Genomic DNA, 18,198 nt, shown 5'->3' with positions numbered 1-18,198 from the left:
TCAGGTAGAGTCAGGTAGAGACAGGTAGAGTCAGTCAGGTAGAGACAGGTAGAGTCTGTCAGGTAGAGACAGGTAGAGTCAGTCAGGTAGAGACAGGTAGAGTCTGTCAGGTAGAGTCAGTCAGGTAGAGACAGGTAGAGTCAGTCAGGTAGAGACAGGTAGAGACAGGTAGAGTCTGTCAGGTAGAGTCAGTCAGGTAGAGACAGGTAGAGTCTGTCAGGTAGAGACAGGTAGAGTCAGTCAGGTAGAGACAGGTAGAGACAGGTAGAGTCAGGTAGAGTCTCACCGTACTGCTCCCCGTCATCGGCCCAGTACGGACTCTGCTCGGGGTAATCAGCAGGAACGCTGAGCTGCAGGGGGGGAACGCTGGGGAGGTTTTTATCATCTGACGACACACAAACACACAATAACATTAAAACAGGTGAACACAACAGCTGACTGTACAACAGGAAGCGACTGTGGCGGCGCCGGTCTCCGCCCTCACCCAGCTTGCAGACGAGGTGCACGGTGCCGTTGTTGCTGCAGAAGGAAGGATCCAGGTTGACCAGGAACTTGACGTCGAGGCGAGCCACCTCCCCCTGCAGGATGTTGGGGATGGTCTGCCGCTCGTCCTCCTCGTGCTTCCTCTTCCGACCGGAGACGTTGGGACCCCTGAGGGACAAAGGACAAGACATTCGTCAACGTCCTGTGAATCTAACCTGACTCCAGATGTGCTGCAGAGGTGAAACCTACATGATGGGGGGTCCGTGGATGGCGGTCATAGCGGGGGCGAAGGTCCGGTACAGGGAGTGGTTGAAGACCGGAGAGCGGATGTTGGCCATGACGGCGTCCAGCAGCGGCTGACAGAGATACTGCTGCTTGGTGGCCACGGGAGGGGGAGGGGGGGTCGGCTGCAACAACAGAGACAAACTGTCACAAACTGTCACTGCCCCCCCCCCCCAAAAAAAAAGAAACTTTAACCTTTGAACTTACCACGGCCATGTCGTTCTTCAGCTTCTCTAAAGCTATCTCACATTTCTGCAGAGTCCTCAGAGGACACCTGCAGGTCAGAGGATACAGAGGTCAGAGGTCACAGAGGATACAGAGGTCAGAGGTCACAGAGGAGACATGGTAAACTCAGGTGGATGGTTGTGTTGATGTTACCTGGTGTTTGGATCGGTCAGGATGTTGAGCAGACTCTTCATCTTACTCAGGTCCTTCTTCCTGTCTGTTGAAACAAGCACAGCTGTTGTTACATGAGAACGAGGAGCTGATTACAGACCTGTCTGATGATGAAGTTATTGATCAGTGGATTGATTATTTTGTCTGTGAACTGACCCACAGAGACGCGAGGCTGACCTTCGTTTTTGTCGATCTTGTTGATCATCCTGCGCAGAGGTTCAATGTACTTGGAGAGCTGTTTGAGTTTCTCCATGTACTGCTGGTCCTCCAGAGACGTGGCCCCCGCCGGACTCATCACTGAGCTGGGGTTACCTGAGGACAGGTGAGGACAGGTGAGGGCAGGTGAGGGCAGCGAAGGGACAGGAAAGAAGAAGTCAAGTGTCTTGTGGTGGATTTATTCACAGCTCTTCACATTCATTCAGTTCCTCTGAGCAGATGCTTCTTCAGGACAGACTGGACGCTACAATGACTCGCTGTCGGGAGAGTGACGAGACAGGCTAGTTAGCTGGTTAGCATGATAACTCCAGTAAACAACAAGAGTTAACACTGGTGTTTGTCTCCACCTTTGGAGACAGCTGTTGGTGAGTAAAGGAAGTTTGAAGTTTGAACGTTCCCTCTAGACGGGGAGTTAAGGGTACCTGCTAATGCTAACATTAGCAATGTAGCAATAGAAAAACTTCTTATAAAGCAGGTTTTTAGTGAACACGGAGATCCACTCCGTCATCTTCCATCAGCCTCAAACCTTGTAACTCATTTAAGAAGGCGACTAGCAGCTAACAGCTTATTAGCAGCTAACACAGATTCCTCCCAGCTGAAGCTACGAGCCGTTTTATTTACACAAGTCCAAACATTCAGAGACAAGTCTGACCCAGGAACCGAGGTAAACGACACAATCGAGAAAAGTTGTAGCGGTGACAGAAGACGCCATTTTGTGGAATATCTCTGTGAATAAAACAACCATTAAAGAAACTTTAATCCATCAGGTAAATGTATCAAAGTCAGCAGCTAAATCACATTAAATCAGCAGCACGTTCTGGTATCAGATCGTAGATCCTGAAGAAGGTGGAGACAAAAACATCCTGCTGAACACAGGAAATACTCCGCCTCATGTACTTTATTATCTCAGCCACGTGAGCGGACACACTATAAAAATAATATGAATCTGCAGATGAAAATATCAAATACATCACATTCACACAAGAAGAGAGGGTCACAGCCTCTCCTTCTGTTCCCGAGTCACAGCATCGAAAAATAACCAGGAGAACATTATGATGTCACAGTGACCTTGACCTTTGACCTTTTGACTGTCAAACTCTCATCAGCTCACTCTTGAGTTCAAGTGAATAAATCTGAAGAGATTCTCTGGATTCTGACACGTCGTCACGAGAACATGGCAGTCACATCGTCGCCGTCGGTCTCAGCTGGTGATGTGTGTGTGTGTGTGTGTGTGTGTGTGTGTGTGTGTGTGTGTGTGTGTGTGTGTGTGTGTGTGTACCTGGAGTATTAAGTGGTCCTGGAGAGGGGACTCCGTAGTTCTGGGGGGTGCGGGCGGTGGCAGGGCTTTGTGAGGGCTGAGGGGAGGGGCTGGGCTGGAAACCCCCTGGAGACGGAGTTGGGCCGGAGCTGGAGGGAGGAGGCGGGACAGAATTAACCTCGAGTCACACCTGGTGTCAAAGTTTGTTTCACCTGAAGCTCAGCTCATGCTCTACCTGGCCGAGTTGGGCTGTGAGGTGGGGGGCTGCGGTGATGGCTGGGGAGGAGGGGGCATCGACTGCGGCGTCTGAACCTGCACAGGTGAGGGCGATGACATCATCGAGTGCTGCTGCACCTGTGGAGGTGATTGGACAGAGGAGAAGGCATATGAGCCAATGAGAGGTGGAGAAGCTGCAGCTCAGCAGGACGTGTGTGTGTTCAGGTCCAGAACCTGGTGTGGTGATGTGTTTAATTCTTATATAAATATATAAATATCTCAGAACCATGTTGTCGATTCAACGAGTTACCCAGTGCATTGTGGGTAAAACCTATAGATGTCTTCTGTATTTACTGTTCTGAGTTATTGCCTTTTCATTATTATTATGTCAAATTTGCATAATCTCTTACACACTGAAACATTTTTAATTTCAAAATAACATGTCAGATTGTGTGATGTCATCAGACCTGACGTGTCTGTCATGTTGCTGTTTTCTGTTGTGACAGTTAATGCCTTCCCTCTGATACCGATCACCTGACTGAGATCAGCTGATACCGTAGGAGTCAGTGAACATGTCGTTCATTCTATCAGTCTCACACACGGCGGTCATGTTTTATTTTGGCGGTTTTGACGGTGGGAGGCGGGGCTTCACTACACAGTACACAGAGCTTCTCTCAGAGTGTTAACCGCAGCTGATCGTTTTGAAGGTGATCGCTGACAAGAAGCATCAATTCACATTTGTCCATCATGCATTATTAATGAAAATCAGCCGATCGGCAACCGATCGATCGGGGCCTCCCTGCTGCTGATACACTTCCATATTAATGTAGTGAATAACTTATCAATTGTTTTTTGGTTTTGGTTTTTGTATGAACCATTTCTGTGAAGTCTTGAGTAAGAGACAATAAGTGGACTGAGATTATAGAGTATCAACACGTTGATCAGATCCTCTCTGAACTTTAGTGATGTTCAGACAGGTGCTGATATTTCCCAGCAGCCTCGGCACCAACCCTGATTTGGATTGTGTACATGTGAGAGCAGGTGAGGGTGGAAGGTGGAAGCAGCAGAGCGAGAGGAGGCGGACAGGCCGCTGACAGACAGAAGCACACTGCGGACAGGACAGGGATGGTTCAGAGGTCAGAGGTCACTCTGGGGATAAATACCTGCTGCGTCATCGGCTGTCCCCCCACAGCAGCGGCGGCGGCGGCAGCAGCGGCGGCGGCGGCAGCGGCAGCAGCATTTGGAGGAGGGATGGAGGGGTTGAGGGCGGCTCGAGGTCGGTTAGAAATCTGCATCCCAGGACGACCCAACTTCAGAAGACACATGACAGAGACAACAGGACAGGTGAGCAGAGAGGAGGCAGAGCAACGAGCACAACTCATCACCTCCACCTGCATCTAACAAAAAGCTCTGACAAACATCCACCACTGTTCACATGGAGCAGGCTAGTGATTGGTCGTTATGGAAGCTCCTCCCTCCCTCTCCTTTCTGTCTTTTAGAAATCGTGCAACATTTTAAAAACATTCAGCCCCAGTGACCGTGGTGGTGTTTGCCCAGAGCGTCACATGTTCAGCAGCATGTGATGTGATGTAGAGCTGTCACATATAAAGCACCTGAGCTTGCCGTGGCTGCAGTCTCACCTGTCCCGGTCCGGCGGCGGCGGCTGCTGCAGCGACTGCGTTGAGCTGCGCCTGAGCTGCTGCCTGCTGGGCCTGCTGGGCCTGCTGCGCTGCCTGCTGAGCATGCTGGACCTGCTGCTGCTGCAAGACTGCACGGGCCTGCTTTCACACACACACACACACACACACACAGACACACACACAGACACACACACACACACACACACACACACACACACACACACACACACACAGCAAGGCATGCAAGCAGAGTGACGGGTAAGCAAGACTACTGCACACTACGTAGTGTTTTTCCTCAGTTCTAAACTTTGATTACAAGTCGAAGTGACTTGGGCTGTAATTGTTTTACGTCACGTCTTTTCTAACCTGCAGGTTTGAAACTTAAGGTCGTCATCTTATCGTCCACCTGGTATATCTTTATATATAGAAAAATCTTATATTTAAAAGCATTTAAATAAACGCTCTGATGGCTGTTTATATAAACACGTCAACTTGTTTGTATGAATACATATCTGTTTTTATTTAATTTTTTTTTTTTTTTTTTTTAATTCAAGGTCTTTTTATTGACTTTTCAAATTTTACAGAATACATTACTTTCCAGAAAGTCTTATTTAACAGTAAATATAGAATATAACCCCCACGTGTCTTGCTCCAACGGAGCCCCATCCCTACAACAGAGGTATCGTACCACACTGAAATATTTACTGTACTTATTCAACATGACAAGAAACTTACAGGTAAAGTAAAAACAAAGACAACAAGGTTAAAAAAGGACAAAATACAACATACAAAAATAATAAATAAAAATAAACATTGCAAATGACATATAGGTAAACTATACAGTATAAGGGTCGGTGTTACAAAGCTGCAGCCTCAGTGGTGTCCGTTCGTTCTAAATAAGCCAAGAATGGTTTCCAGATATCGTGAAATTTCTGAGCACACCTTCTTGTAGAGTAGCGAATTTTCTCCAATGTCAAATGATATGCAAGATCTTTAATCCATAGCTTAAAGGTTGGTGGAAGTTTGTCCTTCCACTTCAGCAGAATAAGTCGTCTGGCTAAAAGAGATGAAAAAGCTATAGTATTTTTTGCCTGGCGGCTAAGATGTATATTTTGTGGAGCTACTCCAAATACTGCAATGGTAGCAGAAGGTTCTATGGGTCCTTCTAAAATGTCAGTGAGAGTTTTAAATATTAATTGCCAGAAATTATTTAATTTTGAACAAAACCAAAACATATGTGCGAGGGTGGCTGGTGTTCGTCCACAGCGATCACACATAGGATTGATATTGGGAACAACACTTTAGACCAGTGGAGACGATATAAAACCTTAAGCTGGATGACTGTATGTCGAAGGCAAATTGAAGAGGAATGAATTCTATCTAGAGCTTTCAACCAGATTTCATCAGAAAACTGGATCCCCAAATCTTCCTCCCACTGATTCCTTATCATAGTTAAAGGTTCCAAATTATACGAGTTTAACAAAGAATAGACTTTCCCAATATTCCCTTTCGAGCATGGGTTAAGTTTTAAAATTGAATCTAAAAGAGAGCTCGGGGGTTGTGATGGGAAATGATTGAATGATGCTGATACAAAACTGCGAAGTTGTAAAAATCTAAACGGAAAATGTGATCTGGGGACATTAAACTTTAGTGCCAGTTGTTCGAAGGACATGAATGTATTGTCCATAAATAAATCATTTATTGTTGTGACGCCACCTCTAGCCCAAACTTCAAATGCTCCGTCTGTAAGTGATGGTTTAAACATGTGATGTCTCACTATAGGAGCGTAGATCGAGAGGTCGTTGAGTTTAAAGGATCGTCTGAACTGTTTCCAGATCTTAAAGGAATGTTTCACAATTGGATTTGAAGTATAATTATATATATATATAGGTTCAGAAAGGGGGAGTTTTGAACAGAGAAGGGCATGTAAAGAAGTGGAGCCACAGGATATGTTTTTGAGTTGTAGCCACTTGGGACCGGCGCCATGCGCTGAAAGCCCCTTCCAATATAATAGAATCCTTATGTTAGCAGCTCAGTAATATAGTTGGAAATTAGGAAGAGAGAGTCCACCATGTTGAAGGCGCCGTTGTAACATGCTCTTACGTATTCGAGGGTTTTTCTTATTCCAGATAAATCCAGATATCAATCTGTCTATGGATAGAAAGAACGATCTCGATAAAAATACAGGGATACATTGAAATATGTCTGTATTTAATTTAAATCAGTGAATATTTATATTCCTACTATTAATATTTCTTTTTGGTTATTTACTTTATGTTTCTGTACTCAGGTCTCATTTGTCTATTTTATATATATTATATATATATATATATGATATCAGTGCCCACTTATCTCCCCTTATCCCTCTTTAAAAACTGTAAATCTCCCACTGTGGAACTGATTGAACTCTTTTTTTATGGAAGATAAATTGAGGTTTGTCACTAAAAGCCACCTGCTCAGACTGAAAACAAAAACACAGACTTTAATAATAATAATCATAATAATAATGTATTTAATGTAATGTAATAAGCCATATTGGACTGGTGCATCTCTGTAGTGGGTTAAACTGGAGCAGATAGTCTGGATCAATAGATTTGGGGTTTCCGAGGCAGAATGCCATGGGCTCTGTAGAGCTGGATATCAAACACTCATCTGGAAATGACCAAAAAGTTTCAGCAGCACAAACTGTCCTGGACTGAAAGTTTGTTTATTGACTCCTTGATCAGACAGCTGCTGATTTAAACCATAACTGCTGATTTTTCTACCATTTTATTTTACTGTTTGGATGATATTAAAGTTCAATGTTTCTTCTTCTTCTGTGTTTTATTTGTGGTTCCTCTCAGTGTAGTTTTACATCTCCTCTCTCAGGCTTCTCTCTGGAGCTCTAGTAACAACAGGTCGGTGAACCAATCAGAAGAGAGGAGGCTCTCTGGGCGGAGTCTGCTTTGTTGTGACATCACAAAGTTCCAGAAGTCCTGACGGCTGGTTTTAAGGCTCAGTTTCTGAATACAGGCTGTGTGCATTTCTCTGTGGACTGAGGCTCTGATACTTTCACAGTATTAATATAGAAGCTAGAGCTGATCTATAATCACACTACACATGGACACAGACCTTTACACTGGAGGAGCTTTAAAGGGACCAAATGTCAAGTGTTAATGTTCCATTATAAAAGCTGGAACCGTGCATTAAAATAATGAGAGTTTAATTAAAAAATTATTAAAATTATCTTTTGTCACCAAACACCTGACAGTCTGAGGCTTGAAGTTTCAAAAAAAATGGGGTTCAACATGGTTCAAATGAACTATTTCATTCAAGGTGTTGTACACACATGTATGAACTGTGATTCCCATTAGACAGAGCAAACTGAATAGTCACTGTGCCTTCCATTAGATAATGTACAGGATTGAACTCGACCTGCAGATATACAAACAGAGAACTCGGTCTCACCTGGAAGGCCTGGATCTTTAGCTGGTGCTGCTGCTGCTGCTGATTCAGCGAGTTGATGGGAACGTGCTGAGCGGACGTCATCTGTCCGGGCAGAGACTGAGGCACCATGCCGGACTGCTGCTGCTGCTGCTGAGAGTGTGGAGGCATCTGACCCGGCTGAGGCTGACCCTGGGCCTGAACCTGCTGCTGCTGCTGCTGAACCATGTGCTGCATGGTCTGGGCCTGAGCCTGGACCTGAGCCTGAGCTTGAGCCTGGGCCTGGGCCTGAGCCTGGGCTTGGGCCTGAGCCTGGGCCTGAGCCTGGGCCTGAGCCTGGGCCTGAGCCTGGGCTTGAGCTTGAGCTTGAGCTTGAGCCTGAGCCTGAGCTTGAGCTTGAGCCTGGGCATGCTGCTGGAGCTGCAGCTGCACCATCTGCTGCTGCTGCTGCTGCTGCTGCTGAATCCTCGTCTGGTGCATCTGACAGGAAGCAAATAGTGACAGAAAGAAGGATGTTGGGTGATTTCAAGTCAGGTAGTATTGTGCTTCAATTTTATTCTCCATAGTAACTGAGTTTACATTCTTTCATTTGCTGTGTGATGTGAAGTGATGATGTAGAACTGGAGTTAAGTCGTCTTACTGAACAGGTAACTAATACTGAGGTTGTTCAACTGTGTTGGAGAGCAGTGATCAAAGTGACGCTGTGTCCCCCACCAATTATAAATCCCCCTTCAGCCCTCTAGCCTGGAGGAAGATGGACCGATCAGAGACCTTTGACCTTTGCTGTCTGTTGTCTCAGGGCTCCTCAGGCAAAGCGCTTCTTGGCTTTAACCCTCTCTCACTGTTGCTCCTTCAGTGCATCATGGCAAGGACAGACATCCTTATCCTATCCCCTCCCCCTTGGAGTGCCCCAAAGATCAGTACTAGGACCCTTCCTCTGTATACTGTATACACCACCTCCTTGGGTCCAATGATCATATTCACCGCTATGCAGACGACACCCAGCTATACCTGTCGTTCCCACCAGACGACCTCACCATCTCTGTGACAGATCCACATGATGAAGGAACTCCACCTTCATCTAAGACTTAACTCTTAGTCATCCAATCAGTGTCTTCATCATGATAAATATCAAAATCATCTCTTCATCTCTTACTCAATCATGGTCTACAGAAACCTGGTTTCATGTTTGAAGACCAGCTCTTCTTCTCTGACCATGTTGCATCGTCTCCTGGTCGTGCCAATCAGGTCTTACCTGACTCAGTAGTCCACCCCGCTGGAGAGAGGAATGTTTGGAATACTTCGCCTAGCCTACTGCCACTGCGAGTACGAAGATGGGTGGGTGGATGGATGTCACTACTAAAATAATTAAGATAAAAAAACTGGAGCACTAGTTTACTGATTTTATCGTTTCAGGACCAGTACATTTTCCTGTAATCTATGTAGTGATTTGGAGCACGTCGGGTAGGGTTTAGTGACTTCCCAGTGACCCACAGATAATCTCTATGTAACTAAAGGTTTAAATGTCTGCGGCCCTGAGGGAGTTCAAACTGCTGGCAGCAGGTTAGGAGTTCAGTATTTGTACTACACTACCAACTGTAACGGTGTATTACACATGATGGTGTACCTGGTTCTGCTGCTGCTGGTTCTGGGCCTGCTGCTGCTGCTGGTTCTGGTGCTGCTGCTGGAGCTGTTGGTGCTGCTGCTGTTGCTGCTGCAGCTGCTGCACCCTCAGCTGCTGCTGCACCTGGAACTGCTGCTGGATGGCGTTCTGCTGCTGCATGGCGTTCTGCTGCTGCTGCTGTTGCTGCTGGAACTGCTGGAACTGGATGGACTGCTGCTGCTGCGCTTGCACCATCTGCTGCATCGGCATCTGGCCCGGACCCCCTACTGCAGAGTGAGCGAGAAGCAGGTGAAGGACTGACCCGGTCTACAGCTCAGAACCAGCATGAGGCGAGCTGTGGAGTCTCAAACACAAATACACAACGTGCCAAAGCAGAGACTGAAAGTAAGACCGGCTCTGAAGCCAAAATATGCAGCTGAGACGCAGCCAGCATCCACTGAACGCTCTGAGCATGTGCATTCACAGCAAACACACACCACATGGAGGAAACACACTCACTGGCTTGTGGGTTTCCAGCCACCCCTGCCATGGCATGCTGGCCTATCTGCATCGGCCCCATGGCCCCCATGCCACCCACTGGAGCACCGGTGGGGCGAGGCCCCATGCCAATGGCGCCCGGGCCCCCTCCAACCCCTGTCAGGTTAGTCAGGGTATTCATGGGATCTAGCAGAAGGGTAGACAACAGACAATATTACGCAGCTCCAACATGCACAGCAGAGATCATGAACACCATGAGTCTGGTAGTGACAGGTCCAGCAGAGGACAGAACACAGCAAAGGAAAACTCAAATGAAGAGTGAACCGAACGGAGACAGAACAACAAAGTCCACTTACCTGGACCTCCCAGGGACTTCTTGTCTGTAAATAACAAACGAGTAATTAGTAACTACTCTGAATCAGCTGTGACCGCAGCACTCTGTCGGTTCAGCCATAATTCAGCTTCAGACGAAACATATTTTCACCTGCAATCCAACAACAGTTTGTCGATGTCACAGTTCTTGTTTTCGAAGGAAACTTTATTTGGTTTTAGTCTCGTTTACGTCATCCTCTAAAACAGAAGATGATGCATTACAGGTGGCGCCAATGGTAAGAAATGGTCTACACTTCCTGTCTCCTAAGTGGGCGTGGTCATGATTGTTTGTTCATATCAAAACATAAAAACAAAACAATACAACACCAGATACAGTTTGAATTTACACCTGATTTTGCTGCTCGTTTTTATCAGCTAGCTCAGTGGTTCCCAACCGTTTCCACCTCGTGGCCCACTTGAAAATCTCTAGGATGTTGGCCGCCCAATAACAATACAGAGACCAAGAAACAGCTTTTTATTTTAATGATAACGATCGAACATTCAGGACTAAACTGAAAACAAGAGAAACTCAATTTTTCTTTTCTGTTTGACAGGAGATCCTTTGTCGATTTGTCGTCTGACTCTTGACTCTGTCTTTTCTAACTCTTCCTGTTGCTAACCAGCTGCCTGTTTTGATACTTCAGTTTTTTTGTGGATGAAATGTGTCAGTGCACAATCAGACTGAAAGGGCAAACAAGTATACGATGCGGTTCAGCAGTGACAACATAAAAGTTCCTACTATTGGCTGATCACAGTGATAGGCCTTAATACAAGATTTTTTAAAAATAACAATGAAAATAATAATGAAAGGAGTTTTTAAACATTTTAAATGTTTTTAAAGACCATTTCATTTTAAAACATTGTTTATATTTTTAATATAATTACATCTTTTCAAATTTTCGAACTACAGGTTTGGAAACCCTGAGCTCGCTTATCTGATCAACCCACTACAAGATCATATCAGCCTCATAGTCTCCATTTCCCTTCCATCGTATTATTAAGCAAAGAAAAGTTTTATTTCAGTTTTAACTTCTAATTCATGGTTGCACATTTAAGTCCTTCTAACTCTCTGTGATTGGAAAGTGTTGACCAACAGAGAGAAGATCTGTGTTGAGAGAGACAATTCTCACAAAGTTCATTTTCTCCTGTCATTTTAATATGAGGATGTTCTGAAGATCTGTGGCTTGTGAAAATGGATCCACTATTTATTTGGGTGACTATGAGGCTAAAGAATCATAATCAGTGATCAGGTTCACTTCTCCTGTTGGAGTGAACAGACTCAGACCCGGTAACTCTGGAGCTTGATCCAATTAAAGACTAAGGGCTCCAGAGTTTGGTCCCGTTCAAATACTTACGGATGTCTCGGAAGTGAATGATCAGCCTCGCCACCAGAGACAAATACTCCTCCTGGGAAAAAACACATTTAGAGATTGTTCAGCTCAAACAGCTGTGATCAGCTGTGATCAGCTCAAACAGCTGTGATCAGCTGTGATCAGCTCCCGCCTGCAGTGAATCATGATGTTCAGACAACTGTCAATGTTTCACTGTGATACTGAAGAAACTTAAAAACAGGAGGATTCTCTATGAGGTTCTGCAGGAGTGTCTGTTTCTCTGGAGCTTTATTCTGGAGGGGAACAGAGATGACAATATCCTCAGGAAGTGATGTCACAGTGAATCATATCAACATGTGGTTCAGGTCTGTGTGTTCACATCCGACCCACCAGGATTTTCATCCTGTCTGAATGGGGTTTAAGTTGGAGTCAGATGAATTTCCTCAATGGCTCATTAATACGATGAAGAAATGTTAGGTAATGTAAATAGGAGCAATTAAGAAACATATCATTTTTTTATATTTACAGTCATGTAATCAGGCGTTCGGGTCCTCGGCTGTGTAAACCCCTCCCCAGTGGAAAAAGTAAAAGCCGTATGGATCTTTCATGTTTCTTGAGAACTTACTCTGGATTTGGCTTTGACGTACACGTGGTTCTCCATGTCGTTGCTGGACTTGGTGTGCGCTGTTCCCGCCTTTCTCATGGCCTCTTCACTGGAGGGAAACACGGGGAATCACACACATTATTTTACAAAGTCAACACAGTCAAATAAATGAAGGAGGACACGTCCAGGAAGTGATGGTAGCCGTCTTTGGTGCGTCCTGCAGTCAGGTATTCAACAAACTACTTTGACCAACATGTTTCTGTGTTTACCATATTCTGCCTTTTACTTCCCTCCCACAGTGTGAGTTTATTTCTACAAAACATTTATCAATTTTCCAATTAATTGTGATTCTTATTTACAGGTTACAGAACTGTGGTGACTCAGGACGGTTCACTGACTCTGGACTGATCTGAGATCTGTTTGTTTGTTGTGGAGGTTTTGACTCTGTTGAAGTGAACAGTTCACATGTGTCTGCAGCTGTCAAACATCTGTTCTGTCTGTTACAGACAGTCCACGTTTTTATTATTGTTGTTGATCTGTTTAACTCTCATGGACATAGAGAATACAGATGTGTTGTGTTTTAGTCGCTTTGATAAATGTGTTTAAGGTTCCCCAGGATGAATTCTGAGAAGAGCTTTACTGAATCATCAAGAATCAAAGTGAGTCAGAAGATCCGGTCTGAATTACTTCATGAATGGTGAATAAATATAGATTCACTGCTGAGTAATTTTCAAGATTCATTTTCAACATTTCACCCAAAAATTGGATTCAACCTTTTCTGACTCATAAACTTCTGCTTGATTTCAGAGACATGGTGATGTTCATCACTTCAGCTGTTCAATCCTGTTTATCGTCACCAAATAATCCGCCAGTCATTCACCGGACTGATCATTAAGTCTACAAAGAGTAAATAAATCTTACAGATATTCACTTTATAAAAACAGAAAACAAAGAGAAGCAGAGAAGAGTCATTTAAGACGTTGGAAGCAGAATTTCTGACATTTATTTTGCTTTATCAAAACAGTTGCTGATCATTTTTCTGTTGATCGACTGATCAATTAACAATTGAATAACTGCATCTCAACAAGGTTCATTACACTAACTGATGACACATTTCAGATCAATCACTGCTCTCGTGATGTTTATCTGTGAAGCTAACTTTGTATGAACTGATGAGCATCATCTGCTAACGATGATACTTGGTAGAATTTAGTTCACTACGTGTTATTTCTGTTAATATAATGTACGCCGAATTAAAGTCTGGACCCGGACCTGTCGTTACATACCCTGTGCCATGTTCACGGACCCGTGCTAATTCTGTTTTTTCACATCTCGGTCTTAATTTAGCGGTTTTTTAAGCACGGTTCGATGTGACGCTCCTTCCAGCCGCGCTAACGTTAGCTTAGCTCGTTCGGCTAACAGACGCAGCAAGAGTGATTTTAGCTGAAAACACAACCCGGAGCGTAAATATCTCACATCTGAGCGACGACTTTCTGTCGGAACTGGGGGCTCCTCCAGTCGCTGTCCGGTCCCGGGACTTCCATCGCACAGATTCGGTGTTTGTGGAGGATTTTTTCCACCGGAGATGAATGTTTTCCCTCTGCTCTTCCTTCTTCCGCTCCGAGGAAAATGGCGGCTGCCAGCGCCGCCTGCAGGACAGACGATGAACTGAGCAGGAACAGAATGCGGCCCCAGAACTACAAGCTGAAGTTTTCCCGTCATGCTTTGCACATGTTTTCACAAATGTACTGCTGGTTCTGTGTAGATTGTAGAAAATAAAACCCAGATAGATAGACAGACAGACAGGTAGATAGACAGATAGATAGATAGATAGATAGATAGATAGATAGATAGATAGATAGATAGATAGATAGATAGATAGATACTTTATTTTTTCCCCTAGGGGAAATTCATGTGTCCATTAGCTCACTGTTGATAATAATAATAATTATAATAATAATTATAACGGTTGATAATAAATAAACAATAATAATTAGATGAGTCCACTTCCTTTAGCTGAGGTGTTGTACAGCCTGATGGCAGTGGGAACAAAGGATCTCCTGAACCTCTCTGTTCTGCAGCGCAGTGAGATGAGACGTTTGCTTCTGTAGCTGCTTCTCAGCCTCTTTGACCAGCTGGTCCAGTCTCCTGGTGTTCATGTCTGTCATGCTGCTTCCCCAGCAGACTGCAGCATTAAAGAGTCCACTGTCCACCACTGACTGATAGAACATGTGCAGCGTTTCACTGCAGACGTCAAAGGACCTGAGCCTCCTGAGGAAAAAGAGCCGGCACCGCCCCTTCAGGTAGATGGCATCTGTGTTCAGGGACCAGTCCAGTTTACTGTCCAGGTGCACACCTAGGTATTTATAAGTGTGCACCACCTCAATGTCCTTCTCTCGAATGTGTTATATACTTGATATATAATATATATATAATATATAGTTATCATATATATTTTTATATAGATAAAACTTTCATTCAACCAATGGATTAACATTTAAACAAAATTTTATATTTTTATTATTAATTTACTTTTTTAAACCTGTAATTTGACCAGAAGTGGCAGAACATTTGCATTTAACTGTTTATTAATACACATATTAAATCATTACACTTGCATCAACATATAAAACAGAAGGGCCCTGATCCTTGAAGTACCAAAAGTAAAAGTACTATACAGAATCATGTATATTGTATTGCTGAATTATAGTTATTGCTGCATTAACATGTTCATCACTTTAAAGACTTCATATAAAGCTGCTTGGTCATTTGTGAATTTATACAATCAGTTATTTATTGACTATATTTTGTTTAATTGATCTGAATCTGCAAAGTGACTAAAATTATCAAATAAACGTAGAGCAGTAAGGTCATTTGTGAATTTATACAATCAGTTATTTATTGACTATATTTTGTTTAATTGATCTGAATCTGCAAAGTGACTAAAATTATCAAATAAACGTAGAGCAGTAAAAGTGCAGTATTTCCCTGCAGTATAAAGCAACAGAAAATACTCATGTAAATTACAAGTACTTGAGTAAATGTACTTAGTTACTTTCAAAGGAGTCCTGACTTCAGATTTTAGTCCCAGCATGTTTTCAGCCTCTCAACATCTGATGGAAGACAGGTGTTGTAGTGCAGCAGCTGAGCAGCAGGGGGCGCCACCAGTGCGTCTGTGCTGCTCTGAGTTTCCTCTCAGGTCCACGGTCAAACTGTTGAGATCATCAGTGAATGAGCAGATCAGCAGCAGACTGAGGCTGGAGCTGAAGGGAAAACCTGAGGTAAACCTGAAACTTTCACCACTTCAGTCTGTCACTCAGACAAACCACCTGATCTTAATCTAAGAGAGTTTTCTATTGGCTGGTTTAAGGTAAACTGACACACCTGTTCACTGTTTGACCTTTGACCTCAGCTGTAAACAGTGTGTCCTCTCAGGTGTGGCTGTTAAACACGGGGCCACTCCCTGTACCTGCACAGTGGACCGTTTAAATGCTCACGGAGAAAACAGGGTTGAAAATAGTGGCCATTTTCTCTCCCATACCGAGCTGCGTCATCATTTACATCACACGTCACTCATCAGAAAAACTCAAAGTTACACGGTTACGTCATTCCCTCGCCGAGTTTTACCCGGAAAGTGACGGTTTTCAACAGCGGTAAATAAAGTCACTGAGGCGGTACATTTATTTGAATGACATGTTGTGTTTATGACGTCACGTGTCGCGGTCCTGATCCAAATCTCCCCCATGCACGAGGCCTACTGTATTGATCACTGTATTACACAACTTTACTGAAGCTGTGAAATTAATTGACGATAAGAAATCGGTGTAAACTGAAGGCTTGGTACAGGATTTTTTATTTTTAACACTTAATATAAAATGCCTCTTTCTCCTTTATATAATTTTTTAAATTATTTTATTGATTTATTTTTATCTCTGTGCAACTTTTTAAGTTTCCTGTTTTAGTTTCTACATTTATGTTTTCATTTATTTGCTGAGATATTTTTCTATACATGATACAAAGACTATGCAGATATAAATTTTGATTTGTAAGTGAGATACCTGCAGGGAAATTTGGTTGAAGTGACGCCCTAAAGTGAAATTCAACAGGGTAAAATGAAAACAAACTAGAATAAAAAAGAAACATTAGAAATAATTTTCAATGATTAAAGTCAGTCTGAGGATAAACTGTTAATAAGATGAATCATCAAGTTTCTTCTGGAGCAACATTAAATACCAAGTCACTACGTCCATGACCTGGTCACCTTACCTTGGCTGTAACGCTAGGTTAATACTGTAGGTAATGAGCTAGGAGAGAGCACAAAGGACGCTCTGAGGTGTGTGTTCGCAGAGGAAAGGCCTCCGAGGTCTGGGATCAGATCGACCTGTGTCCGACCAGGTGTGTGATGCACGTCAACAACAACGACGAGCTGAGGAGCAACATCAAGCAGATGGAGTTCAAGCTGAGTGAAGCTGTCACCAAGCTGAAGAACTCCATGGTGAGGGACGGACAGATGTCGTCTCCGGCTCTGAAGGCCTGGGTCAACGGGGCGGCCTTCCACATCCAGATGCTGATCCAGCTGGTGAGACTCAGGGGGAATCAAACCTGTGATGCTGTGGAGAGACTCCTCTCGGCTTACCGGAGCGACCTGGACACACTGTTCACAAAGCACAGGGAGAAGGTCGGAAAGAAGTGCCGCCACGAGATGATCATGGGCCAACACAACAACTGTCACTTCCTGGTGCATGAAGAGTCAAAGTGGCATCGAATGCTGGACAACGGCGACTATGAGGAACATCTGGAGGCTTGTTACGATCACAGGTACAGCAGACAGAGGACAGACATCCAGCTGTACCTCAGAGTCTGGGTCATCAGAGAGGATCCTTTAACGTCCGGTGAGACAGGCTGTTCAGTCTACAGAGATACTCCACATGGACAAAAGTCTGCAGACACTCAAACACTTCCTCCATATGGGAACCATTTGTGTGAAATCTTGTCATAATTTCTGTGATGTCTCAACTTGTGGCTAAAAAGTGTTTTATGAGGTCATCGTGACCTTTGACCTTTGACTACCAAGGTCTAATCAGTTCGTCCTTGAGTCCAGGTGAATGTTTGTGCCAAATCTGAATACGTTCCTTCATGGTGTTTCTGAGAGACGGACCAGGAGAACCAGACGGACGGCCCTGGCTGTCAGCTGATTTCAAAGTGTAATGACACAGTTACAGAGAAAAACAAGAAAACTCAACACAATCGTTTATTAATATATGATCTGCATTTACATTTAAATAAAAGTCTAGCTATAGCAGGTTTCTATTTATCTCAAATACATTCTCGCCCATGTTTGAGGTCTGGACTGACTCTGGTAACTGACGCCGATGCGTTCTCTCTCTCCTCTGTGTCTGGCAGGAAGTCAGAAATTTGTACATGACTTCGGGCTTCGGTTGTAGTCGGTTGTCATGGAGACGTGGCCTCTGGGAGGGCTCAGATATCGAAGGAACATGTTCCTGCTGCCCATATGCTGCAAACCTGCGCCCTTACAGTCAGGGAGACCCCAGACCCAGGTGCAGTAAAAGCCCCATGAGTGAGTTTACTTTCACTTCATCTGTGAAACCTGACGTCTGGAGAATCTGTTTTTACCACTTCAGTCTGTCGGCAACACAAACTGCAGTGAACTGATCTCCTATATATCCTATAGAGTTTTCTATAGGGGGTGAAATACTTCATCATTAAATACATGCTGTTATATATTAGTCACATCTTTTACATGTCAGTGAGACAGTGGACTCTGTCTTACACCCAGAACAAAGTGTCTTTGCTGGTTTCAGAACGACACAGTTGTTGACTAGCAGATATATATATATATATATATATATATATAT

General features: G+C 44.0%; 2 protein-coding genes and 1 pseudogene across 10 annotated transcripts in view; 1 reads left to right on the top strand and 2 right to left on the bottom strand.

Moving 5' to 3' along the window:
• Positions 1 to 13,962, bottom strand: part of med15 (mediator complex subunit 15) — a 15,444-nt gene extending 1,482 nt beyond the window's left edge. The window contains exons 1-17 of one of the 8 annotated variants that reach the window (XM_087171344.1): positions 13,799 to 13,962; positions 12,344 to 12,431; positions 11,743 to 11,794; positions 10,372 to 10,395; positions 10,037 to 10,201; positions 9,542 to 9,804; positions 7,939 to 8,394; positions 4,465 to 4,632; positions 4,015 to 4,161; positions 2,871 to 2,989; positions 2,657 to 2,784; positions 1,318 to 1,473; positions 1,144 to 1,207; positions 973 to 1,039; positions 733 to 890; positions 485 to 651; positions 287 to 385 (exon numbers count right to left, since the gene is read on the bottom strand). In XM_087171344.1, the coding sequence (XP_087027470.1) occupies positions 287 to 385; positions 485 to 651; positions 733 to 890; positions 973 to 1,039; positions 1,144 to 1,207; positions 1,318 to 1,473; positions 2,657 to 2,784; positions 2,871 to 2,989; positions 4,015 to 4,161; positions 4,465 to 4,632; positions 7,939 to 8,394; positions 9,542 to 9,804; positions 10,037 to 10,201; positions 10,372 to 10,395; positions 11,743 to 11,794; positions 12,344 to 12,431; positions 13,799 to 13,866 (2,389 nt within the window). In that variant the 5' untranslated portion in view covers positions 13,867 to 13,962. The remainder of the gene's footprint in view (positions 1 to 286; positions 386 to 484; positions 652 to 732; positions 891 to 972; positions 1,040 to 1,143; positions 1,208 to 1,317; positions 1,474 to 2,656; positions 2,785 to 2,870; positions 2,990 to 4,014; positions 4,162 to 4,464; positions 4,633 to 7,938; positions 8,395 to 9,541; positions 9,805 to 10,036; positions 10,202 to 10,371; positions 10,396 to 11,742; positions 11,795 to 12,343; positions 12,432 to 13,798) is intronic. The other 7 variants (XM_087171345.1, XM_023396986.2, XM_087171346.1 and 4 more) reach the window with 7 other exon arrangements.
• Positions 1 to 18,198, bottom strand: part of LOC147817217 (NACHT, LRR and PYD domains-containing protein 12-like) — a 103,706-nt pseudogene that overhangs the window by 38,939 nt on the left and 46,569 nt on the right. The gene's annotated exons all lie outside the window — the stretch shown is intronic.
• LOC147817220 (uncharacterized) lies at positions 13,952 to 17,321 on the top strand. Its single transcript, XM_087171367.1, has 2 exons — positions 13,952 to 14,067; positions 16,631 to 17,321. The coding sequence occupies exons 1-2, from the start codon at positions 13,952 to 13,954 to the stop codon at positions 17,319 to 17,321; spliced, it is 807 nt and encodes a 268-aa protein (XP_087027493.1).

The sequence above is a fragment of the Seriola lalandi genome, unplaced genomic scaffold (genome assembly GCF_002814215.2).
Source record: "Seriola lalandi dorsalis isolate HSWRI2012SDOR001 ecotype SW California unplaced genomic scaffold, Sedor1 jcf7180002054987, whole genome shotgun sequence".
Taxonomy (NCBI): domain Eukaryota; kingdom Metazoa; phylum Chordata; class Actinopteri; order Carangiformes; family Carangidae; genus Seriola; species Seriola lalandi.
This window is presented reverse-complemented; position numbering and strand designations above follow the sequence as displayed.

Coding starts and splice junctions, on each gene's coding strand:
- LOC147817220 (XM_087171367.1), top strand. CDS start 13,952: ATGGCGGCTGCCAGCGCCGCCTGCAGGACAGACGATGAACTGAGCAGG. Junction 14,068..16,630: donor TTGCACATGTTTTCACAAAT/GTACTGCTGGTT, acceptor GTAATGAGCTAG/GAGAGAGCACAAAGGACGCT.